Genomic DNA, 27,422 nt, shown 5'->3' with positions numbered 1-27,422 from the left:
ACCGATGTCAACACAACAAATATTCAAAGTACCTATTTGTTACAACTATGCACATTACCTCATTCACCCCTAAAATTTTATAATGAACTATTCCAACCTTCGAATTGGAAGAGTTCAAATGAGTCTTCAGGGGTGAATGAGTTAATCAGTGGTCTACATGTTGTAAACAAATCCTGATAGGCAACACTTCGGACATTTTATTTTGTCCATTTCATGCTGTATTTCTGAGCAATGTCCGGTTAACAAATGTTCAGTCATAATGGAACAAAACGTTAATAAAGAAATTATTTCTTTGAAAAATGAAACTAATACTTTTATATACATAAATATATACAGCTTTTAGCATCTTTTTCAAAGTGATTTATTTTTACAATATGAACTGAACAATATGCAGCGTTTCTGAAATTCAATGTTTTCTTCTCTAAAGGATACCTAATACCAATAAAATACATAATGTGTATAAATGAGCCAGTACAAAAGTGTACATGGTATTCTGTCAAAGATAACAACATACTCTCAGAGTGTTCTGATTTATAACAATCCGTATTTTACTTAAGTGTGAAACATCAGTGTGTGAAAATGGTACATCCAGGATAATATTAATGTGCCGATTTTCAAAAGGAAATTTGCAAACTGTGCATGGCGCACATTCTAGCTTGCTAATTACAGCATGTACGTGCTGTAATTAGGTGTGATTGTTTCAACATGTGCACACATATAGATAAGAATACACAAGGTACTTTTATCAGTACACAACAAGCTGGCCGCTCGTTATATAATTGCTGATGACTTCCGGGGGTAGTAGGAGATGATAGTGAAGTTTAATGGTTTGTATCTGGTAAGCTAATCTTACATCACCATTCTTACAGCTAATGCCCACACAGCAACATGGAGTGTATCATCCTCTACCATACTAAGCATTTTGATTCAACACATACTGTAAGAGCATGATCCGGATTATAATTTTCCGAATGATCAAAACTGATCTTGTCTCTATGACTGCTCTGTAATTAGATTGCGTCTTCTATGTATTCGTGGCTTTGAAATCACTGTGAAGATTGCGTGTGGTTATATTCATATTTATCTGCAATTTTATGCATACATACAAAGCACGATACAAAAAGATGAAAGTTTCCAAATTTCTGATGCTTGTCCCGTTAAAACTTTGTTCTTTATTATGTTCATGCTCTATCTGATGGTTCAGATGTGGATGGTCTGCCTCATACATTAGATCAATTTTCAGGGCACGGTATTGTTAGTACAAACAAAAAGTGAATCTTAATCATAAAAGCGAGCCCGTGTTAATTTGACACCCAGCTAGTGTATCCGACACATGTGACCATGTTTACTGAAGGTGTTCATTTTCTTGTTCAATATACATCCTGAGTACAGTCAACCACAGGAAGGGATGACTCCCACAACATGGAGATGATTCAACACCAAGGTCAAGGTCATACACAGATAGTACGTGCAGAAAGTCTCCCCCTGGGTCTGGAAGTTTCTCTACATACGAAAAAATTACCAGACCACTATCCATACCAGATTTCTGTCCAACTTAATATGATAAGTAACAAATCTTACCTTAAGTATCATGCTGATTGTACCTAACATACATTTCCTAGAGTTTTCCTGGTGTATTTTGAAATTGCCACCTTCCTTTAGTTAAGTATCAAAGGGTATAAACACCTTATCCCTCTATTAACCTTCTTTATTACTTAAGAGAATGAAATTTTTTCTGAAGCAGGGAGGGGGTATCAAATTGGAAAGAAAAATGTGTGAATCTTACTAAGAATGCATCTCAGATAAAAATTTATAAGCAAGAAATTTTAGTTTATACCAATATATCTATTTATTAGAAATAAAACATCTTGTGCCCAGCTCTGATGAACAATCGTGATATTAAACAATAAGTTTGCAGCTGTTACTTATAAAAAAACAGCTACACAATGATCTGTAGGGATTTCATTTACAGAAAGGAATCAAATGTAACGGTAGACACAGATTTAACAGTGATTTAATTATTTCAAATTTATTGATCAATTAGATGTAACATTTTATGTAAATGACAAAATAAATACCCATTACACACATCAAACTAATGTGTGCAGTCTATTTATAAATAGTTCTGACAAAAAAATCAATAAAACTGAACATGGATCATACTTATAATCCATTTATCAAGATGGAGCCTATTTCAATGATCTTTTTAATAAATAATAATCAAACATTTGTACTAATGTAGACAATCATAATGAATTCAATTGTGGAATCCATATCTCTACTTTATATTTGCCGACATCTTTAATATGAACACAGATGTAAATCACTGCCACAAAATCACAAATTATTATTGTGTAAAACGGCTACAGACAAACTCACTTCACTATTGTGTAAAACTGCTAGAGACAAACTCACTTCACTATTGTGTAAAACTGCTACAGACAAACTCACTTCACTATTGTGTAAAACTGCTACAGACAAGCTCACTTCACTATTGTGTAAAACTGCTACAGACAAACTCACTTCACTAATGCATAAAACTGCTAGAGACAAACTCACTTCACTATTGTGTAAAACTGCTAGACAAACTCACTTCACTATTGTGTAAAACTGCTAGAAAAACTCACTTCACTATTGTGTAAAACTGCTACAGACAAACTCACTTCACTATTGTGTAAAACTGCTAGACAAACTCCCTTCACTATTGTGTAAAACTGCTAGAAAAACTCACTTCACTATTGTGTAAAACTGCTAGAGACAAACTCACTTCACTATTGTGTAAAACGGCTACAGACAAACTCACCTCACTATTGTGTAAAGCTGCTAGAGACAAACTCACTTCACTATTGTGTAAAACGGCTACAGACAAACTCCCCTCACTATTGTGTAAAGCTGCTAGAAAAACTCACTTCACTATTGTGTAAAAACTGCTAGAGACAAACTCACTTCTCTATTGTGTAAAACTGCTACAGACAAACTCACTTCACTATTGTGTAAAACGGCTACAGACAAACTCACTTCACTATTGTGTAAAACTGCTAGAGACAAACTCACTTCACTATTGTGTAAAACTGCTACAGACAAACTCACTTCACTATTGTGTAAAACTGCTAGAGACAAACTCACTTCACTATTGTGTAAAACTGCTACAGACAAACTCACTTCACTTTTCTGTAACAATCTCATAAAATGTTTATACACTGTATTTCCCTACTCTTTTATAAAGAACCTCAGTCATAAAGCAGTTCAATAAAAAAAAATAGGGATCTAATTTATAGGATTTGATGAAGACTGACCCTAGGAACTAACATAGCGGATTCAATAAAGAGTCAGTGTACTCTAATGAAAATGGTTCAATAAAGGCTTACTTTACTCTTTGACAAAGTGTGAAGCCATAAACTAGATAAGTAATGATTTCCTATAATAGACAGACCCTGATTCGGACTATCCATACATGAGGCATGGATTTGGGTCAACAAAGATACAGCACAAATACAGCTGTGGAGGTGGTAACTAAGGAACCAATCTTGGTAGCCAAGCCAGGGAAATGACATTTAGCATTGGTCCCGCAAGTAAATATCCAATCTCAAGTTGTTGACATGAAAAATCATGGAGCCAATTATAATCAATGGCACAGTCCCAGAAAACCTGACAACAAAGCCAACACTGTTCTGGAATCTCATCAACCTCATAAAAAACCTTCAGGGAACATACAATTTATATATAGAAAATGAACCGACTCGCATATACTTCACCAGAGAGAAAATAGACTAAAATCTATAGTTAGTTACAATAAACAAATGCTTCTGAACACTTAATATTTCTTAAATACCTTCAAGGTCAAATTTATTGTCAAATTTATTTTAAGGATCCCTGTACCCCTTCCAAAATCTGTCATTATACCGTGGGAACTGACTTTTCCAGCATAGCTACAGTTTGGATAAAATATCCATTCTGAAAAGAACACCATACCTTGAAGACTTTTATGAAAAACAAGAGACATATTCAACAAAAATAATCAACAACATTCACCGAGTGTAAAAAAAACGATGTGGCCAGACAAGGACTCGAACCCTAGACCTCAGACTGTTATATTATCGCTCTAACCCACTGAGCTATAACTGGTTAAGGCAAGTGTCTCGGCCAAAGTGTGCTTCAGTTAACTCCAAAACGAAAAACGAAATTAAGGGGATGTTACTCTATATATTAACAAGCCATTTGGATTGGTATGTCTTGCCTTTGACCCACTTTGACAATCAATGCACATGTGAAGTTTGGTTGGTCTAGCACTAACAGTTTCAGAAAAATTAACTAAAGGTAGGCTGCATCAAGCATTTGATACATGGGTTGAGATGTACTTAACCTACGATGCATCTATGGTGCAAGTTTGGTTGATCTAGCTTTTTTTTTAACTCAAAAACTTAATGTTGACACTGCCGCCGTCGCTAGAAAAGCAATTCCTTAGTCTTGCTTCAGCTATTTCGTTGTGGCGAGACAAAAACCAGAGTACAGTGGGACAGGGGTCCTTAACTTAACATTTATGTTGATTACCTCCCTTGGTAACTTTTGTGCCAAGTTAGTTAATACCACTGAACTGTGATAATTATCTCCCTTGTTTTACATTGCTGCTTCCTTGTTAGACAGCCTAGATAATGGCATGTCCATCATCAAACAGACTTGTTTACATAAGTTGAAGTCTTAAATTTATCCCCACACCCTGCTGAGCGATGCTATCTGCAATGTGGTACGCATTTATAGCCACCTAACAATCTCATTAGCATGGAAGTGTAGCTGTTCAAGAGCTATTGTAACAATCCAATTTATATCACATTTTGAAAGAGTATGAGATTTAGTGATGTGTTTGTTCTAGAATCAAGATATATTATACAGCATACTTGCATTGTTGACGTGTACAGGAAGTTTATTATCAATATGATATATATCTTCCTTTTCATGTAAAACTTTTATAATAAACAGACAAAACGAGCAATATTTCAAAATGAACATCACAGATATGGACTGTATAATTATATAGGCGTTGAGAATCAACAGTTATATGATTGCTGTTTATATGTCTGAATGCAATTACTGCATTGTTTCTGCCAGTTTAGATCTGCTCCAGACTGCAGTAAAAACCTACATCAACCTTGACAACATGTGAAGTGCATAGATCTACTGCGATGTGTACCCTACAACAGTGTATTACAGACATACACCACCTATGCACACACTTTTGCAAGTTACAAATAACTTGATCCTTTGTTTTACTAACATTTTTTAATCCTGTTAAAATACTTCATTGTTAAAAGACAGACTAGCTTAACAACTTAATTCATTCACCCCTACATTTTTCAAATGGACTTGCCCAGTCCTTGATTTGGTAAGGTTCAAATGTGATCCTAGGGGTGAACGGGTTAACATGCTTCATCAAACCAATCAATCTGTTGCACAGTGTATGCTATAAATGACATGTGCAGACTACATTAACCTCATAGACTGGCGACCAGTCCCAAAGTTTTTATGAATCTAGCATTTTACTATGTACTTTGTACTGGCTTATCTCCCCCTAGTTTGAGAACTTACGGGTCTCTAGAATCAGTCATCCAAATGATCAAAATTATTACAGTTTATTTTTTTCTAAATAATTCAATATTTTAGTGACGGGGGCCAGTCTAACTACCTTAGTATTAATCCTTCTCCATATCATTGGAACATTAATTAAAATCACATCTTATATTACATTAAAGTGATCTGATATTTCTCATGCCTCTGTACAACATCCTGCAGCAAGCTGACCCTAAATCTGGTCACACACGGACAGGTCATAAGTGAGCATCATAACAGAGTTTAGAAGGAAAGAAGTGACCCGATCAAATCCAGTAGTTACGCAGTGTGATGTGACACTATATCATCAGCTTACGGTTTCTCTAGGGTAAACCCTGTGACTTCCATTTAAAACGAAATAGTACATTCTCAAGCCCTATACCAGTAAGCACTGATCATTCTTAAAAGTGAGGTCCGAAACAGGCAGCAGAATAATCTATTTTGAGAATTCAAATGCAATAAATGATTTGGAAAAAATATTTGGAGTCCCTAGCATTTTTTTTTTTTTTTTTTTTTTTTTTTTTTTTTTTTGCTTTGTTTTGATTATGGAATGGCATCAACATCACAACAACACACACACAATGAGTCTGTTTCCCTATCCGACCACATTACCCAGACCACATGTCTGCAGTATAAACGTCCAACTTCCTTTCAATTAAAGATTACTGCTGTTCATATCTACTCAGAACCTCTTTGGTTTGTTGTTAAGCAACAACGGAGACAGATCATTGTGCAACAAGGAACTAATATACTACTGTGTTGGCCGCAGTACTTTATGGATTAACTTACCCGAGTATGCTAGGATGAGGCAGTACTTTATGGATTATCTTACCCGAGTATGTTAGGATGAGGCAGTACTTTACCTATTGTCATACCTAGGATGTTAGGATGAGGCAGTACTTTACCTATTGTCATACATAGGATGTTAGGATGAGGCAGTGCTTTACCTATTGTCATACCTAGGATGTTAGGATGAGACAGTACTCTATTGATTGCCTTACCTGAGTATGTTAGGATGAGACAGTGCTTTACCTATTGTCATACCTTGGATGTTAGGATGAGACAGTACTTTACCTATTTTCATACCTAGGATGTTAGGATGAGACAGTACTTTATGGATTAACTTACCTGAGGATGTTAGGATGAGGCAGTGCTTTATGGATTAACTTACCTGAGGATGTTAGGATGAGACAGTACTTTATGGGTTAACTTACCTGAGGATGTTAGGATGAGACAGTACTTTATGGATTAACTTACCTGAGGATGTTAGGATGAGGCAGTGCTTTATGGATTAACTTACCTGAGGATGTTAGGATGAGACAGTACTCTATTGATTGCCTTACCTGAGTATGTTAGGATGAGGCAGTAATTTACCTATTGTCATACCTTGGATGTTAGGATGAGACAGTGCTTTATTGATTAACTACCTGAGGATGTTAGGATGAGGCAGTACTTTACCTATTGTCATATCTAGGATGTTAGGATGAGACAGTACTCTATTGATTAACTTACCTAGGATGTTAGGATGAGACAGTACTTTATGGATTAACTTACCTGAGGATGTTAGGATGAGACAGTACTTTATGGATTAACTTTCCTAAGGATGTTAGGATGAGACAGTACTTTATGGATAAACTTACCTGAGGATGTTAGGATGAGACAGTACTTTATGGGTTAACTTCCCTGAGGATGTTAGGATGAGACAGTACTTTATGGGTTAACTTACCTGAAGATGTTAGGATGAGGCAGTACTTTATGGATTAACTTACCTGAGGATGTTAGGATGAGGCAGTGCTTTATGGATCAACTTACCTGAGGATGTTAGGATGAGGCAGTACTTTATGGATTAACATACCTAGGATGTTAGGATGAGACAGTACTTTATGGATTAACTTTCCTAAGGATGTTAGGATGAGACAGTACTTCATGGATTAACTTACCTGAGGATGTGAGGATGAGACAGTACTTTATGGGTTAACTTACCTAGAATGTTAGGATGAGACAGTACTTTATGGATTAACTTACCTGAGGATGTTAGGATGAGACAGTGCTTTATGGGTTAACTTACCTGAGGATGTTAGGATGAGACAGTGCTTTATGGATTAACTTACCTGAGGATGTTAGGATGAGGCAGTACTTTGTTGATTAACTTACCGGAGGATGTTAGGATGAGACAGTACTTTATGGATTAACTTACCTGAGGATGTTAGGATGAGACAGTACTTTATGGATTAACTTACCTGAGGATGTTAGGATGAGACAGGCGATTCATCAGCTGAACCTCTCGTAACATAGACATCCTGTTACATTTGTTAATGTTCATCTTGAGCACCATCACCTGGCCAGTTGTCTTGTGTTTTACCTGAAACAACATAAACTAGTTAATCTGGTGTCAGCTTGCACTGGTCCACAATGAAATACAAAACAAAATACCGGAAAATGATTTATTTTGTTTTACTTTGTTTTTATGTCCTGACACAAGCTAGTCTTATAAAGATCTGTCCCAAAGGATATACCAGCACACCTCAGAAAAGAAAGAGTAGATTAAGATACAAAGTAGGAAAGAAAGAGATAAATAGAAGGAGTCAATACGCACTAGAATTACATGTAAGAAATATTGGAGAAAAAGAAAAGGTTCAAGTAACAGTCATGTTTTCAACACTGCACAACAACAGAAGTACAAGTTGTTTTCACAGACATATACACCATGTTAATATACTTAAATGTTCAAATATTCATAATCTTTCTTTTCCCAGTTTTAGTATTTAATGTCATGCTTCACATTTTGTTCATGTCATTGATAACATGCTCTCCTGTTTGTACAATCTGTAATATTGTAACTACAAAACTGAATTCACTCAAAGGTTTTTAGTCATTTCCAACTCAATCCCAACCATGTCTTGTATTTTTAATCAAGCTTTGGATATCACTGCATGTACAGAGCAGATGTAACTATAAAGTTAAATCAATGCTAAGATGATAGTCATTCAGCACTACAATATTCATACAGAGTAATGATTTTATTCAGCAACAGACATATTTCAAAGTGTAAGAGCTGTGCAGCCATGTGTACGCATATTCCATTGATAAGTCAAAGGAAACCCTGTGGCTGGTGATTACATGTATAATGGCCGTGATGACTGACCGACTTTATACAGATTTCACAGCATATGCAAGTGTCTGATTACATGTGCATATGAGTTACTGTAGAGTGGGACAATGAGGCAGAAATATGTGATATTCCTATTAGAAATATGTAGACTGTTGAGTGCTCAACGTTTACTTGATAACATATATACAAGATATGTCGACTGCTGCGTGATCTACTTAAAAACATTTAACAAGATATGTTGACTGTTGAGTGACCTACTTGTAAACAGGGTGACCTATATATAAACGTTTAACAAGATATGTCGACTGTTGATTGACCTACTTGTAAACAGGGTGACCTACTTATAAACGTTAACAAGATATGTTGACTGGTGAGTGACCTCCCTTATAACAATTGTACAAGATATGTTGATTGTGGGTGACCTACTTTATAAACATTAAACAAGATATGTTGACTGTGGGTGACCTACTTTATAAACATTAAACAGNACTTGTAAACAGGGTGACCTACTTATAAACGTTTAACAAGATATGTTGACTGCTGATTGACCTACTTGTAAACAGGGTGACCTACTTTATAAACATTAAACAAGATATGTTGACTGGTGAGTGACCTACCTTATAACAGTTAAACAAGATATGTTGAGTTTGGGTGACCTACTTTATAAACATTAAACAAGATATGTTGACTGGTGAGTGACCTTCTTTATAACAATTAAACAAGATATGTTGACTGTGGGTGACCTACTTTATTTGTTGATCAATCACAATCGTCTTTAATTTTTATCAGAAGTGATGATCACAACACACATTTTCTAACACATACCCAAACCACCCTATTCATGTACTACTAAGTACATACAGCACCTAATCAATAATTATCAGAGGTAAGGCTGATCAATCATGGTAGGTATATATACAACTTTACTACAAGTATACACCAGGTAGGTTAACTATAGCCCAAGCAAGGGGTTCTACAAGATACACTGACCTAAGCAGAGTAAATCTATAATCTATAGTGCTACATATCCCCAATTCACCTGATACAGTTCTGTATAGGTGCTCAGTCAAGGTAGATATTCTACACAGAGACAGCAAGTCTGATTAGTCTTTGTAACTGATGAGGGATCAATATCAGCAGGATAACATTCACTATCTAACTAATATACATGTACATCAGATTAATGTATACACCTTAATTCCTGCAAGACAGCTTCTGCAGACTCCACTCAACATCCCCCCCTGCTTTCCCTTTGTTTGTATGGCGCATGGTGATATTGATGATAACCAGACATTATTAATATTCTCAGAAATCATTATAATGATCCTGTGCAGACTCTCTAGTAAATCATGTCTATGGTCAATATCTATTTGGTTCAATTGTAAGCGTTAACCAGGAAAAGTATTTTGGTCAAAAATGTTCACGTAAAAAATATCAAGTAAATTCTTTGGTCAAGGTTTTTGAATCATCAACTTTTAATAATATCTCCATTCCTTGTAAAAAGATTGCAAACTCATGCATTTTATCACACAGGATATTTACCCTATCAATACAAGAGGCCCAATGGGCCTGCATCGCTCACCTGGTATAAATCTCACACTTGTAACCTTAAAAGTGATCTAAAATAAAGCTACAGGCAAAATATCAGAATTTATGATTAAAATTCATTCAAAAGACCCTGTTGACTTTTTTTAAACATTTCACCCCTGTGATTGAAAGTCGAACAAATTTTATAGCCTTTCATCTCAGGATGCAACTTGCAAAGTATCAACATCCTGGGACCCATGGTTATTCAGAAGAGGTCGTTTAAAGATTTTAAACAAATTTGACCCCTGTGACCTTGCATATGGGTGAAGTTCATTCATTTGAACAAACTTTGTAGCCCTTCATCTCAGCATGATAAATGATAAATATCAACATCCTGAACCTTTTGGTTATTCAGAAGAAGTTGTTCAAATATTTTGAACATATTTGCTTCTTATGACCTTGAATATGATTCAAGGTCATACATTTAAACAAACTTGGAAGCCCTTGATCCTAGTATGCTACTGAATAAATATCATCACCCTGGGCAAAAAGGTTATTCAGGAGAAGTTGTTTAAAGTTTTTTACATATTTGAACCCTGTGACCTTGTATATGGGTGAAGGTCATTCATTTGAACAAACTTTGTAGCCCTTCATCTCAGCATGATATTGGCCAAATATCATCACCCTGGACATTTTGGTTATTGAGAAGAAGTTGTTTAAAGTTTTCAACATATTTGACCCCTGTGACCTTGAATATGGGTGAAGGTCATTCATTTGAACAAACTTTGTAGCCCTTCATCTCATTATGCTACTGGCCAAATATCATCACCCTGGGCATTTTGGTTATTCAGAAGAAGTTGTTTCAAGGTTTATTAAGACAAATGATCCCTGTGACCTTGAAAATAATTGAAGGTCATTCACTTGAACAAACTTGGTAGCCCTTCACCCAAGCATGCTACTGGCCAAATATCATCTACTTGGGCAGTTTGATTATCAAGAAGAAGATGTTTAAAGTTTTTAACATATTTGACCCCTGTGACCTTCAAAATAGGTGAAGGTCATTAATTTTAACAAACTTTGTAGCCCTTTATCCCAGTTTGCTTCTGGCCAAATATCGACACCCTAGGCCTTTCGGTTATTAAGAAGAAGTCGTTTAAAGTAAAATATTGACGCCGGACGAAGGACGGACGGACGACGGACGCCGCACCACGGCATAAGCTCACTTGGCACTTCGTGCCAGGTGAGCTAAAAAAGGGAACTGACCAGGAGGTGAAGAATAAATTTCTCTCCACAAGTATAGGGAGTATTTACTTAACCCACGGAGGAGAAAGCCTACACCTGGAGTACAATAACATTGGAACAATATTGACAGTGCATACATCCTGTGTGTTATATTGACCAGGTCAAGTGTCCGCCACAATGTCCTCACAAAAAGGCTGCAAAGGGGATATAGGTGTGTGGAGCAGTCTTTATCAAGTGGCTCTGTAGGTCTCCAGTATATTCACCAATAAACTATTGGAAGCAACTGTACTACAGGGAAGTCTTTCCTGCACTAGAATTACCTGTCTATACATCATTTACAGTGTACAGTGTGGTAAACTACATGATGTAAATTTACCTGAAGCGCTAAATGTAAGATGCATTAAACAAAATTAGCTAGTCAATTTTTGCATGAAACATTGAGCAAACTCAAATGACAAAAAAAAAGAGAGAAATAAATGAAATTTTAAAAGAGCAAAATAATTAAGAAATGATCAGGATATCTACATATATATCGCACTGGATATGCTTCAGGCATTCTTTGCTGATATCGATATCAATCGATTATCTTCGGGAAAGAAAAAGATGAGCAAGGGCCATGGACTGTATATGCATTCAAATTTGAAATGGGTGATAACATTTGAAAACAAAAATGCTTAAGATTTATAGAAATTGACCATTTAGAATTATTGCTAAAGTGTAAAATGGTCCATAGTGTGGTTGAACCTTCATAATTGATGTCTCTTAGTAACTGTAATAAAGCTAGCTTGAAATATCTTGTGTTTTTAGTCAGATGGCTAGTCAATGTCTCTTCTTCATTCAAATCTTTAAACATCTTTGTGTTTTTAGTCAGAAGGCTAGTCAATGTCTCTTCTTCATTCAAATCTTTAAACATCTTGTGTTTTTAGTCAGAAGACTAATCAATGTCTCTTCTTCATTCAAATCTTTAAACATCTTTGTGTTTTTAGTCAGAAGGATAATAAATGTCTCTTTTTCATTCAAATCTTTAAACATCTTTGTGTTTTTTGGTCATTTTTGCCATACTTGTTGGTAGTGATTGATTTGTTAAGGTCAGGTTCTATCCAGTCCGATGATTGCTAACGCTGAAGGAAAGCCATTAATCCATAGTCACTCAGATATAGAGGAGACAGTTATACTCTGAGGCTGTGCTGGAGATATATATATATTTAAATGTATAACTTGTCCTTGACTTTGTTTACATCCTCATCAACAACAACACTGCACGTCCTATGTACAATGTATAGTGCACGTTAGTTTTGCTGTGTGAAATGTCTAGAGCATCAATATATACTCTCAGATACACACAATTTAGTTGTAAGTACACAACCTGTCCAAAACACCACTTCCGATATCTACAGACAACACAAACAGATAACAGTATGCTGTAGAACCAATAAGGAGGCATTTTCCTTAGAATATATACATATATATATCACTGCAAACCAACAAGATGATAATTTCTAGAACAACAACCTGGTAAATGGTAGTGAGGCTTCAACCACAAAACAAACACCAGAGTCAGTAAGCTCATACTGGATGGAAAATAGCTTATAAAACATGTTATATATCTGCATGTTATTGTACATGCTGGTTCAAATGTACAATAACCTATTCCAATGTACGATGACCTGAAGTACCTTTTTGATGCCAGAAGGCGTTGCAAAGATGCAAATCCCTTAACAAACATGTATATATACAGATATACACACTTACTTGTACTTAACGAGTAGCTAGGAAATGCAGTGAAAAAAATGCAAGAAAAGTTGCATTAAAATTTTACACCTGTATATATATCCCCTGTGACCTTGAAAGTGGGTCAATGTCATTCATTTGTACAAACTTGGTAGCCCTTCATCCCGTTTTCAACTGTATTACAAGTTATCTGTATAAATTTATATTTCCTTAATTACAGTTTTTGTCTTTATATAGATTTATTCCATACAAATTTAACAAATGGGATTGACACTGTGAGCACTTAATCTGAAGATTTTTACTATCCTACCATACAGACATTTTGTATAATATGATGTATTGTACCAGTCTCTGTATGGTTTACAAGTGAAAGTACATCAAGTGGCAAACCACTTTTGTAAATGAAAGTTGGCATATAAATTAATTCTACTGCAAAAGTTTAAACATAATAAATGGAATGTGCCATTCCCTTCCCTCCCTGCCTTCCAAACAAACAAAAGTGTACCTGGCACTCACTTGTACCAAGACAACAGTTGTTTATATCATTTTTGAACATAAATTGTCCAGATACATCCCCTGAGACTAGCTGTTACAATAACATTAGGGCTCCCCATAGCTCCGGTGCTCCCATTACGCATTGTTAGATGCCGTTACTGTATACTTGTGTAGATCTGGAGGAACAGTAAATGTTACCAGTCAACTGAGCACAGGTCTTGAGAGTTATAGAGCCATCTGTTGATGTCAGCAACACAGAACTATCTGATCAAGACCTCCAGAACTACAGATATATCAAATGTATGAACAAACTCTAGATCTATGGAACATACATTTAAGATCAAGACATTCATACCATATGTATCATGGCATGGTGCGGATACATTAAATTCAATGAATTTTAGAAATTGGCAAAATATGCTTCAATATTTTTATTTTCTTCTTGGCTAATGCCTTCTTAAAATACTGCTTTTAAAATGTTTGCATGAACCGATTTATCAGCATGCGTTTCCTACCAAACATCTGTGCCACCAGATGCTCCTGAATATGTTAGAAGTGTTCCACTTCATTTATCTGTAATTACTGGTTTGCAGTTTTTATTGAGTAGTACTTATGGTACATATGATATACTGGTTCGTAATAGGATTCATGTAACACTCATTTAAATAGGACGGTTATGATGCACCTGGATCATCCTCCCCATCCGAAAACCGAAAGCCCCGAACCACCAGAAGCCAAACAAATCTGGTCGCAGTCTGTCCATTGTATAATTGAAACTCTATCTTTAGTGCAAGGTACACATTTGGAGTTGTTGATACAAATTCATGTCCTGCTATGAAGATGCATGCTTTTTAAACTGTAACAGTAGTCCTTGAGAGTAATGTAACATATCTTACTGATCTCTAACACGGTAACATATCTTACTGATCTCTAACACAAGTGAATCGCATGCAGGGTTACCAAATCACATATTTTAACCTTGGATTTACGTAAACTCCCATTAGCATTTTAACGTGTTCATTATTTTATATAAGACAGTTTTAGGTGTGCCCTATTTTGTAAGCTTGACACATGTTATTAAGAAAGGGGACATTTTTCAGACACTAATTCACACTGCGATGTATTTTTTTACACATGACTGACCACCAACAAATGTTTCGTTGTTTCCTTTGCCATACTGATGAAGAATTTACTTGTGACATATTTTTACCTATGGCTATTTTTCTCACAGAAGAACATCCTTCGTTGTGTCACAGATGACCTAATGTGGACTCCTGGCGTTAGGACCTGATTCTGACTCACTTAAACGACTGGGAAACAAATTTATCAGACTCAGTTGTCGTTTTTTTTTCATTTCCATCAATTTCGTGCAGAATGTGCTAACAAATTTTGAAAGTGCTACAATGTCTTCAAGCATACAAAAGTATAATTCTATCTTTGTCCACCACTTACAGCAAATTATATCCCAGAATTTTCTTTTTGATTTTTATTGGAAAGAAAACTCCATTGTTATCAATACATAACACTAAAAGCACTATGTATCTCAGTTCTGAATACTGCTGATTAGATATTTCACCCGTTAAGAGTTTTGGAATCAGCTCCACTGCATTAATAACTCTTATAAAACCATATAAGTCAAAGGCTGCCTAAATGACATGTACCTGTATCATACATGTACGTGCAGTGACCTTGGCAGGTTGGTGCGTATGTGATTATGACCTTGGCAGGATCATCTGTTTACATACATGCATATGGTCTGTATTAAAGAAAGGCGACATCACAGGAGGAGGGGGAGCAATATCTGTTAGTAGTATACGCGCATTGTCTACAGCTGGTGACCTCGAGTCGACCTTGGTCGACTAATTGGTGTGTAGGAGGGGGAATGTACTGAGATATATAAGCTACCATCAGAAACCTGTGGAGAATACACATCAAGTGCTGTTAGACAAACAAATGATGGAGGTTACATTTTGTTCTTTGCCAAGACATTCAAGGGGATGCATGTGCATCGCAGGCCAAAGAACTTATTGACTACATGTATAGTTTTGGGAAAGGGCTGTAGCATACTTGCTAACTTTTTGAAATTTCCACGGGGAAGGTTTTGCATGCTCAAAATTAATACATTAATAAAATGTGTGTATATACCCATTAGACACAAAATAAACCTTTAAATGACATATTTTCAGTTTCTTCAGATGAAATCATTAGATCTTAGAAAATAGGAGCAGTTTAGCACTTTCACTGGTTGAAAATACTAAATTTAAGGGTCCAAATTGGGAGTCTGCTTCCTAAATAGGAAGGGTTGGTAAGTATGTTCTAGGTATATATTGAATAGCTCCAATTGAATAAAAACATTCAAGGCAACTATCTCAAGCAACATAATGTCCATAGAAAGAAGTACTAGATGTGTTTCTTTAATATTGTACTGCGCCATTAAATGTAACCGTTGGAAGGAAAATCAACCTAAGCTACAGAATCCTGAAACTGACCAAAGTTTTCATCAGTCAAAGCACTTCAGACAGCAGCTGTATGATGAGTATTTAACGCACTGGCTGTTTAAATACGTAGGGTACAAACACACTCATCAACCCCAACGTTATTACTTCAGTGTGGTCAAACATTTCTAATCCAAATCAATAGATTGGTCAACATTTGCACTTGACATCATATTACAGACATGCCAAACAAAATGCTTATCAGAATCAATACTGATTATTAAAACAAATTATCTGACCCATATATCCATATACATTTATAAAATCCAGGACTCACAGACAGAAATTTTGACCATTATTTTATCCATGAACACTATAGAATTTTGTTGTGATTTTTTCAACAATGCTAAACATTTATAGTATGTAGTGATAGCACACCTATAATATCTGAGGTATTTTAATCTCCAAACCTTCCCTGTGATTTCCTGACACAGTTCCTATACATGTATAATGGGAATTAGGGCTAGCAGGTGATCACTTGAACAGACTTTAGCTTTTCCTTCACTAACATCTTTTCCCTATTTTTGTGTAGGTTTAGAAATCTCCCAGCATGTATTCCGAGTTTCCCCACTAGAATGTTTCATGCATTATAGATTATTGCCCATTATTTCCCTGGACCGGCCCACGTGTTCTTGTTAGATGTATATCTTTCTTACCAGTGGTTTGATTTCCTGGGTGGAAGTATACATTCCTTTCTACTGTTACTTGCATAAACATACACATATATATAGTACTTGACAAAACCATGTTCATTTAACAAAACCATGTCCACCTATCATAACCAGGAGTGGGACGACTGGTTCGCCCGTTGTCAGTATAACGTGACTTGGTGGGGTGTCCTGCTGGGTGTCTTCGGCAGTATGTTTCAGTGAGGTAGCACTATAAAGTCGTCATCAATTCCGCGCTATCACAAGGAGACAAACACGAACATATTGCAGCCTCCCAAAACACACATGCATACACTACACGCATGAATCTTCCACACAGCGGAGGCCGACCTTAAATGACCATAGCTGTTGATAGGACGTTAAACAATACTAAACCAAACCAAAAACATAACCATGTACATTATTCTAGATGTAATCATGACACTGCCCTACATTGTATTTAAACAAAATGCAACTGCATATCTTGCAATGCAGAATTCTATCAAAATTAGTTTTAGGTACTGGAAGTCTATCTATGCTACATTGATGACGGTAGATTTGTCTCGTCTACCTGACTGCAGATTCAGGTAAGATTGGGCCAACTAATTAGGGCGATTACATACCGCCTCACTGCCATACATCTAATGTGCTGATATAGATTGTATCTGTAAAATACCTCCTTCACCGATACTCTTTTTACCAAAACTTAAATCATCGGAAAATGTTCTGCAAAACCCTCCAACACACTGCTTTGGTTCATCAGTAAAGAATGTAGCAGATATCAAATAAAGAATGCTTTGATTCGACAGCAGCTAGACCCTGTTTTAATTAATGTTCTGAATCTTTTGAAATTATGCTTTCAATTAAACTTCAAACTAAAATCAGCTTCCAATCATAGAAATTGCAATACATGACCAACAGCTATCTGGGCAATCTTAATCATATATATGTGCCATAATGATCAGATAATCTGTGCTGTGATTGAAGGAAAAAAGGTAGATACGATAGCGAATCGGAAAATTCCTGGGGAGAATACTGGATCAGATGTGATTACACTGATGCCTTACAATTTAATCTTTAAAATTAATAGTTATAGAGATCACTTAATAATCATTAGGGCTTGACAATGTTTTGGAAATACTATTTAAAACTTGCATGAAAATATCCTACATTTACCTATGTTACATACTTTGCATCCACCAATCAGAATCTGACAGGCAACAACTGGCTATGATCAGATCAGGAAGTTAACCTAACCATCACCTCAATGCAATGCAAGGTAAAAATGTTTACAAATGCATTTTACACAGCTCTTTTTGTCATCTAGCATATTGAACATCTATTCACAGATACCGTTTTAAAACGTCTCTTACAGGGAAATGAAAACACAAAAAAGTCACATGTCTTAAAGAGAAATCCATATATTAAGTGGAATCGAATCTGACACGACCTAAAAACTGTCTCGTGTTCAATATTGCCTTTCCAGAAACACTTTACCTTCCATTGACCTTAAATACTACATATCAACATTATCCGTGTGTCTAGGTATATACGTATTATGAGTAAACGCTGGGATCAGTTTATTGATCACGCACATTATATATTAAACACATTGACAGGACATAGAATAATTCTCCGTCCATTATAATAGTCGTAATTACGATGTCTGTAATAATATTAATAGAGAGTTATTCAGGTAGACATGTACAAATGTAGGTGTAGACTAGACATGTAGGTCAATGGCACTACTTATTGGCGTGTGTTGATTTATGGATTACCTGTAGCAGGCCTTCAAGTCATAGTTTACAGATCAGGGGGGCCCCCGGGTGTTGCAATGACAGGTGATTGTGAAATTGTTTAGGAGTGCTAGAGTACTAAATCTNGGGGGGACTAAGTGACAGGAAGGGGGCACTAGACTACAGGGGGAGAGATCAAAGAGTATTGTAGTCCACAAGGGAAAAGCCATTATATATAGTCTGCTGGGTAAGAGGGGTGCAAGTCAGCAGGGTGGGAAGGAGCAGCTAGCAGTAGTCTGCAGGTGAGAGGAGGTGGGGGGGGGGTCACTGGAGAGGAGGCTCTTGTCCACAGCGGAAGAACACTATAGTCGGCAGGGGATGGAGCACTTAGTCAACAGGGGGAGGGGCACTTGTCAGCAGGGGATGGAGCACTTAGTCAGCAGGGAAAGGTGCTAAAGTCAACAGAAAGAGAGTCAATATTTTCCTTACGTTATCTAAACAGCTGTACTGAGCAGAAAGTAATACTTGTTTCCAGCAAGATTCTCGTCATATTTTAACAACATCTGATCATAAATAAGCATCCATATGGACAAAACTTTGAGTTATATTTTTGTTTCCTTATTCCTCCAACGATGATGTTGAATTAATGATGATACTAATGTTAATCAGATAAGTACCAAAGATCTATTTCCAATACACAAACATAATACAACAATGCAGAAATCCAATCTAGAAGTTCTACAAAAGAATGTGTGTTCAGACTAACAGACACACCCAGTAAAGATAACATGTACAAATACACCTGTACTGACAGAACCATATATTGGAATCATAATTCAATAAACTGTCATTTCCACAATATAACAGTCCAATGAAATGTTTCAAAATAAAATGCACATGTCGTGTAAAATCTTATTTCCAATATATATATTGCTGTATCCACAAGCCAATAATATTATATATCTTGAATACAATTTCCTGATTGAAATGTTTTCTCCTGTTATGAAGCACAAATGTTGCTTATATTCTTCAATAAATTGGAATTTAAATACTGAATGTATTCTGGAAAAAAACAAAAAAACGTTTATATCATCGTAACCTGGGCATCTAATCCTGACTTGTACAACTAGTGATGAGAATATTGAAGACAGCATCTTTCTATGTTTTTCATTGATCAGCAGATGTGGTTCATCTACCTATAATTAATCAGGCCAGTTCTGAATCGAGATGAGGGGTGCATAGACTACATGCTTCATGAATCTGTATATTCAAACCTGAAGAAAATGTTTAGAAATTCTCCAGCTGGCTACTGGAATCAATCAAATGTGTAATGTTTTCCAGTAGCCTCATTTTTGCAACCCATTTCTATTTTAAGTGTCTGTTAATATTATGTGTAGACATTCGTAATTTATGACAATTAACTACGGTGTTTTGAATTCCGATTTATTTATCAGAATTGTTCTCAGTTTGAAAGTTTTCTTGTAAGTTGAAGAAAAATGTCACTTTAATCTTTCACTTTGCTACAACGGTCAGTTGTTTTCAAATGTTTAACAATAATGTTTGTCTCAGTTACTATGTTTACCAACACATTATAAATCTATAGGTAAATCCTACCTACATGTAAACTGTGACCCTCCGAACCAAATCCAGGTCAGGAGATGGGATACAGAGATATTTTTAAATGTGGCCTAAAGACAAGTACAGCAGTACCTCTGTGTTATAAAAGGTATACTTTTTCTACCATAAACTACATAATCTTTTAGTAAGATTTCATTCATATATATATATCCTAAAATGTTTGAACCTGTCTGTCCTAGTAAATAGTCACCTGATCAGCCTATCCTGATATATACAAAAACTTAAACATTTGATGACCTGAAGGTTGAGTACATACTTCGGTATACATGCACACGTATAGCTGATACAGTAACACTTCAGGTAAAACATGACAATGCAAATTATACTACCCAACAACTTAAAAGTTGAAATAGTAATGTGGCAGTCAACAGACCTTGATACATATCTTTATATCCAATGAAAAATATGACAATGTGAAAATTATGCATGACCTATTAACTTTGCACCGGAACGTAGTAGGACATAATTACAGGTATGACTTGCCCTGGTAACCGATACCCCTGAGTATGTCTACAGTTACATTGTACTATTGAAACTGACAATCTCACTGTAGATGTTTTCCTGAACTCCTACAGAATACCATACGGTCATGTCGACTGATCATCTGGGTACATGGTCTATATAGACAGTATAAGATACAGGGTATAACACCTATTGTGACATTCTTGCTCCTCTCCACCCTCCCTCTACACATCTGGGTACATGGTCTATATAGACAGTATAAGATACAGTGTGTAACACCTATTGTGACATTCTGGCTCCTCTCCACTCTCCCTCTACACATCTGGGTACATGGTCTATATAGACAGTATAGGTTACAGGGTATAACACCTATTGTGACATTCTGGCTCCTCTCCACCCTCCCTCTACACATCTGGGTACATGCTGTACTGTATTATTGACAATACCTGAATTACTAATACTGAACTGATGTATGGATACCAGAAAATTTCAAACTTTTGCTGTTCGCCTATGAAATCAACTATTGCCAGTGTTAATTTCACCCTTCAACATCTGATGACTATATTTTAGTCATTATGCCTCATCTCGGAGAGTGAAAAATGCAAAAAAAATAACTGTAGCAAAATTTTCCCTGTATAGATTATTTATAAAGCAAACGATTTAGTGTCCCGAGTTCACATACAGGAAAACGTGGTTGTGGTAGCGTTGAGCAGAATACGAGGAAATATTGGTAGATCATTGTAATGGTTCATCTCCAAATGCAATGATGGCAAGTTTATCAATTCAATAACAATTGTCAATAGGTAATAATTGTCTACTGACAGTTTCACTTGTTTCAAATATGATTTCTGTGTTATGCTTACTCTCTAGCAGATATTTATACCTTACGAGTAATTGGAGTCCGTCAATATAGTCATTTAGGAATCAGTTCTATAATCCTTATAATGTCTGGTACTATACTTTATGTATTGCTTACATGGCATGATGTCATTGTGCTGTCTGTATAATGGACATGTATATTAGTAAAATCTCACACAATACTATGAAAATAGTGTACTAAATTATTAGATCAAAATAAACAAAAAAAATAGCTTTAGTTTGCAATATTATCCTCAAGCTGTAACCAAAATGGCTGCATTAAAATATAGTCATTCCTTGACTATGTAGTCTGGTGCTACCAACTCAAATATGAAGGAAGTCAGCACTTCAAGGACTCCTTAAGACTGCAATGTACTAGTGGAGAGCCAATCTCGTTACTTTCCCTACCCAGTGGAGAAACAACTGTCGATATAATTTTGCTGTAACAACAATTATATTATCGGGAAAGCAGTGAAGCACCATCTGTTGGTGATGAGCCGGCCTGTAAATACTGTTACCGCATCTGTCTGGTAGCTGTGTTTCGGTTACCTTCAGGCAATAATCACACAAACAGCCATCAACGTTACTTCCCTTCAGCTTCAAAAATTAACCAATAAAACATGCCTAGTGGTATCCAGAATTTTGGAAATACAAATACTCCATTTACAATTTACATACTATGAGACATGTATTTCACTGATAACTAGTTATTTATTTGTCATAAAGTTCTTGAAACAAAACCTTGCAATAACCATTTTGGACCAGAACAATTTGCTGTATTTTGCTTCTTAAGAAAATCTTATTTCTACAAGGAAACTATATGTTTTTTCAGATGAAAAACAATCCCTTTAGGTTGACTGGTAATAATTCTTAACTACTGTGCCAACAAAGCAACAGATTGTATATATAAAAGTGGTGTAATAGCTGAAGGCAGTGATAATGAAAACCTAACTAGCAGTCACTGGCTACGGTGATGATGATGACAGGTACTGAGGTACATTGTATCAAGGTAATTGCGTGGGCGTACATTACAGCAGCACATGTACAGAGCTCTGGTATACAGAAAATATACCAGGCTACTACGTACCCCTGTACAACAATAACACAACATCACAAAGCCATAAACTGGGGGTCTTCACCAAACTAACTCATCACATGCTAATACAAATACAACATCACACAGCCATAAGCTGGGGGTCTACACCAAACTAACTCATCACAGGGTCTGTAGCATCAAAAAGAGCTGTCCAAACTTACTCTCAATAACACTGAAGACTATAATCAACAAGGAAACTAATGTATCTCAAAGTTAGCATGGAGGCTAAGAGAAAAGGTTACATTGTAAATCAATCACTAATTCTTTATTTATTTTTTATTTTTTTACAAATTAACTAGACTGTTCCAGTTTCCAAAACGGATACTACATTGTATATCATGGCATTTAATCAACATATATAATATGCATCCTCATGATCAAACAATTACTGATCAGTATAAAAGATAGATATTACCCCCTGAAAAGGAATGTGGAAAGAATCTTTAAAAGATTTAAATGTACAAAGATTCAACGGATGTACTGGTGCATATCCATCCCTAACAGTATTTTAAAGATGCAAATGGTCTCAAAAAACTGGCACAATGATGGAAAAAATTGCATAGCCATTACGTATACCTTGTAAATTGCCTGCTAACAATAGTAATATCTGATTTTTACTAATAACCACTGGGATCATCACCTATGTCCACTGATGATTAAGTCAAGTTAAGGTGATTATATGACAATACTTCATCAGTTATGCCATACAACAGCTATGATCCACAGATGATGGGGACCATGCAGCAGCTTAAGTCATATGACAACACTTTAGCAGCATCCACAGTTGGGCAACACCACAGGTAATGTCATATGACAACAGTGTCCATAGATAGTGGGACCTAGCACAACAGGTAATGTCATATGACAACAGTGTCCAAGGAAAGTGGGACCTAGCACAACAGGTAATGTCATCTGACAACAGTGTCCAAAGATAGTGGGACCTAGCACAACAGGAAATGTCATATGACAACAGTGTCCAAAGAAAGTGGGACCTAGCACAACAGGTAATGTCATCTGACAACAGTGTCCAAAGATAGTGGGACCTAGCACAACAGGTAATGTCATATGACAACAGTGTCCATAGAGAGTGGGACCTAGCACAACAGGTAATGTCATATGACAACAGTGTCCAATGATAGTGGGACCTAGCACAACAGGTAATGTTATGTCATATGACAACAGTGTCCAAAGAAAGTGGGAGCTAGCACAACAGGTAATGTCATATGACAACAGTGTCCAAAGAAAGTGGGAGCTAGCACAACAGGTAATGTCATATGACAACAGTGTCCATAGAGAGTGGGACCTAGCACAACAGGTAATGTCATATGACAACAGTGTCCAAAGATAGTGGGACCTAGCACAACAGGTAAGGTCTTATGACAACAGTGTCCACAGATAGTGGGACAACACAACAGGTAAGGTCATATGACAAAATTGTCCACAGACAGAGCAACACAACAGGTAAGGTCATATGACGACATTGTCCACAGATAGTGGGACAACACAACAGGTTAGGTAATATCATGACATAAGCCCACAAAAGTTTTCAGTGGTGATGGGCAACACAACATCTAATGTTGTGACAACAATTTTACCGATATAACCATGCAGGCAACATGACAGCTAATATCTTGTCACAATTATGTCCACTTCAGATGACTGTGAGGTCACAAAACAGCTTAGGTCTCATAAGACTAAGTGTCCACTGGTGTTTGGGCCACTCCTAAGCAACTTTAAAGTCTAAACACTTTGAAATGTCACTTAAGCTTGGACACATGAGTATTACATTTCATTGGGGTAACATTGATTATGAAAACATGCAAATCAGTATTAACTAGGGAGATGAACACCAAAAGAAGTAAAAGTTAATAAAGAGAAAAAGAAAGAATAGAGTTGTAAAGGGGGCATTAGATATGTTACAAACACAGGGTACAGAAGAAAACAATCAGTTCTTTAGAGGGCCCTTTAAGGCACATTTAACAGCTAGTTGCCCAATAGAGACTATCATGTAAAGGCATTGGAAGTTTGTTAATCCCAAGATAATAAACATATACAACAGGTACTAGCCTTAACCGTCCATATTCCCGTAATATGATAATCAGGTCGGGGAAAACCACCAACTTGCCTATTATACGCAAACTCGTCTATAATACGCCAATTGGGGTATGGATTTGTTACTAAATATAGCCAAAATCACTTTAAGCTTAACTTTTTTTAAATTGCTTGTCCAAGTCGCATTTATTTAGTCATGAAACATCATAAAAATGTGAAAATAAACTTTATTTGCATGTGGGAAAATACCAAAACTAGATGCAATACTTCCGATAGAGTTACATCAAGTTTCTAAGTAGCCAACGCTTTCAGTAAACATCTTTTAGCAAAATATTATTTACCTTGTCGTAAATTAATGCGATTTTTAATAATATCGTGCAAAAGTTACTGTTAAAGCGTTTTTGGTTATTTTTAGTAACAAATTTATACTCCGAGTTTGTCTATTATACGCAAGTTGGTGGTTTTCCCCAACCTGATAATATCACAGGTGTATTGACAGTTGTGTTCCTGTTAAACAGTATATATATATATATACCTTGAAGACTTCTGCGAAAAATCCACATCCAATTCTCTCCAAGTTAAAGTCATCCAACCTGTTCAGTGACGATACAGCATGTCGTAAAGCCTGACAGGACGATCCTGGTGTTCTTGTTTTCATTTCGTCCGATGAAATATTTTCTTTATTTTCCTGATCTTCAAACCGTCTGGCCGATTGGAAGTCGGACACAGCTATGGTCTTCGATCGTCTTAAAGGTCGTATGGTGGTCATATTGCCATCCAATGTCATGATTTAGTATTAAGTGTTTCCCAACGACCCTTCACATCCTTTCTGTGACACAGGCGACCACAGGACATGAAGTGATACCTTCCTGTATGCGGTTTCTGCAAAACATTTAAAACCCAGTTGTATCATTTCCTCATACTACAGAAATAAATTACGAGTCATACGATTGGTTTCCGTAACACTCATTCTTTCCATCTTATCAAAAGTACCGTATGCATGTTTAGTAAGGACCCAAAATACTGATGCAGCACGTCATTCAATATAAACATTGAAAGGCCTCTATGTAATGCTACCTGTATACACTAACATGTTGTGTGAACATTACAATACACAGCGACTTCCCTATCGATAAATGTATTCTGTTTTGTGCAGTTAAACATTGCAATCGACTGACTTGGTTATTTGACAAATTTCTTACATTATGTGTGTCACTCGACTCCATCTGTACCATGACATTGGGTTTAAACACTACATTGTCACAAATAAATCCCGGGTTTTCATCGCTCCACTCTGCGAGCCTCACTATGCTCTCCTCAAATCGAGAACTTGTAAACTTTCTATTGCATTGTGGGTAACCCAATTACATCGAGGGGTGACGTAGTAAATTTTTGTGAAATCATTTTATTCTTAAAATACAAAAATACATGACATCTGTCCCTTTTATATATATTGTTATTATCAGATCCAAATACATTTTATAAATTTGCATAGCAGGACTATTTTCATTAGTCTAGAAAGGTCCCGAGCACCCTCTTGAGGCCCTCTTGAGACAAAATAGTCAAACTAAGCAAGGAAAACGGAAAGACGTTAAAGCGAATCCGGATTTTCATTTCGTTAAAAAAAAATGAAAGGTTAAACTGATTGAATAATATATCAGGAATAAGTATAATATATCATTTATTTTACTGTTCTAAATTATACTTATTATAAAGTGATTTGTTAACTTTCTGTGCAGTCATCCACCTGATAAGACTAAATACCACAGGGACATGAGAATTCGTGACAGCCTATTTGGACCTAAACTAAATGTGTTCAGATTAATTTTACACGTTTTATGGGTTTAGATAAACTTTCGGTAGAAATACCACCCCAATAAAGATATATGATAATTTTACCGAAAGTTGAATGAAACTCATAAAACGCTTTTTTAATGTCTAAATATCAAGTCAAGTAAATTTTATCTAAAGTCGGTACGTACATTGTTAAAAAGAAACCACCAAAGTTACCAGACCCCTTATCAGACTTTTATAGCCGGTTCAACATGTACAAGAAAATGTAAGTGTGACATTAAAACATCCATGCATACTAAGAGATTATAGATACTTTTACATTATTACCATGTTTTCCTCGTTGTTTTGAATTAAAACTGGCCTCATAAGCTACAGAATGTATAATGCATAAGAAACAAACTTACATAGCATTTTGACACGCTTAAAATGCCTATCTAGTTTAAACAGTATTTATTCAACATTCAGCATGTTAATTACATACCGTATAATTACACAGGGATTGGAAAACAAGCTTAGAGTTTCATATTATTAAGTCCTCTCCCTATCTCGATTAGTTGCTGTGCACACGGAATTCGATTTATATTTATTTCCTCGTGCACAGCAACGAATCGAGTAATAATTTGCAAAAACAGTTTTATCGGCAAATGAAGAATAACTGTAGTGTATTTACTATCTGACCTCACAGGTATCACTTGTTTATTACGCGTGCATATACTCGACGGTGCATTAAGACAGATGCATAGCTTTTATCAGCCCCGTCTATCCAAATCGGAGACAAGCAGCTCATCACGCGATGTATTAAAATAAGAGATATTTTCATTTTGTTTTGTTTTGTAAATGGTTAGTTTGTGTGTGTTTTCTTTTCTTTCTCTCTTTTTTTTTTTATAAATGTGCGAAGAATATCCAACGAGTAAGAATAATATACTTGGCTGT

At 36.0% G+C, this 27,422-nt stretch overlaps 1 protein-coding gene across 1 annotated transcript in view; it reads right to left on the bottom strand.

The window, feature by feature from the left end:
* The window catches only part of LOC110459566 (dual specificity testis-specific protein kinase 1-like), a 56,199-nt gene extending 30,167 nt beyond the window's left edge, over positions 1-26,032 (bottom strand). The window contains exons 1-3 of the mRNA XM_021511896.1: positions 25,898-26,032; positions 25,231-25,577; positions 7,845-7,966 (exon numbers count right to left, since the gene is read on the bottom strand). Of these exons, the coding sequence (XP_021367571.1) occupies positions 7,845-7,966; positions 25,231-25,482 (374 nt within the window). The 5' untranslated portion in view covers positions 25,483-25,577; positions 25,898-26,032. The remainder of the gene's footprint in view (positions 1-7,844; positions 7,967-25,230; positions 25,578-25,897) is intronic.
* Positions 26,033-27,422: the final 1,390 nt, after the last annotated feature.

Source organism: Mizuhopecten yessoensis, unplaced genomic scaffold, assembly GCF_002113885.1.
Source record: "Mizuhopecten yessoensis strain PY_sf001 unplaced genomic scaffold, ASM211388v2 scaffold10115, whole genome shotgun sequence".
In the NCBI taxonomy this organism is placed as follows: Eukaryota; Metazoa; Mollusca; class Bivalvia; order Pectinida; family Pectinidae; genus Mizuhopecten; species Mizuhopecten yessoensis.
Note: the sequence above shows the minus strand (reverse complement) of the source record. Positions and strands in the feature narration are given on the sequence as shown.